Source organism: Phaethon lepturus, unplaced genomic scaffold, assembly GCF_000687285.1.
Source record: "Phaethon lepturus isolate BGI_N335 unplaced genomic scaffold, ASM68728v1 scaffold30391, whole genome shotgun sequence".
Lineage (NCBI taxonomy): Eukaryota > Metazoa > Chordata > Aves > Phaethontiformes > Phaethontidae > Phaethon > Phaethon lepturus.
Window position 1 is genome coordinate 11,016 of NW_010518966.1, and position 217 is coordinate 11,232.

At 65.9% G+C, this 217-nt stretch overlaps 1 protein-coding gene across 1 annotated transcript in view; it reads right to left on the bottom strand.

Moving 5' to 3' along the window:
* Nucleotides 1-217, bottom strand: part of LOC104628348 (actin-binding LIM protein 3-like) — a gene marked incomplete at both ends in the record, with an annotated part of 20,351 nt that overhangs the window by 10,887 nt on the left and 9,247 nt on the right. Inside the window, one exon of the mRNA XM_010296897.1 lies at nt 19-145. Coding sequence (XP_010295199.1) covers nt 19-145 — 127 coding nt within the window. The remainder of the gene's footprint in view (nt 1-18; nt 146-217) is intronic.

Below are 217 nucleotides of genomic sequence, written 5' to 3' on the forward strand. Positions count from 1 at the left end.
CAGGGCGGTGGCACTCACTTGCTGATGTACTCGCCGGTGAGGATGATCCCGCACGTTTGGCACTTGAAGCAGCTGACATGCCACTGCTTCTCCAGGGCCAGGAGGGACTGGCCTTGCTTGATCTCCTCCTTGCAGCCTGCGCAGTCTGAGGGGACAGAAGTGGGGTGGGGAGTGTGGGACCAGCGCAGCTCCCCGGCGCGGGGCTCGGCAGCGCGGC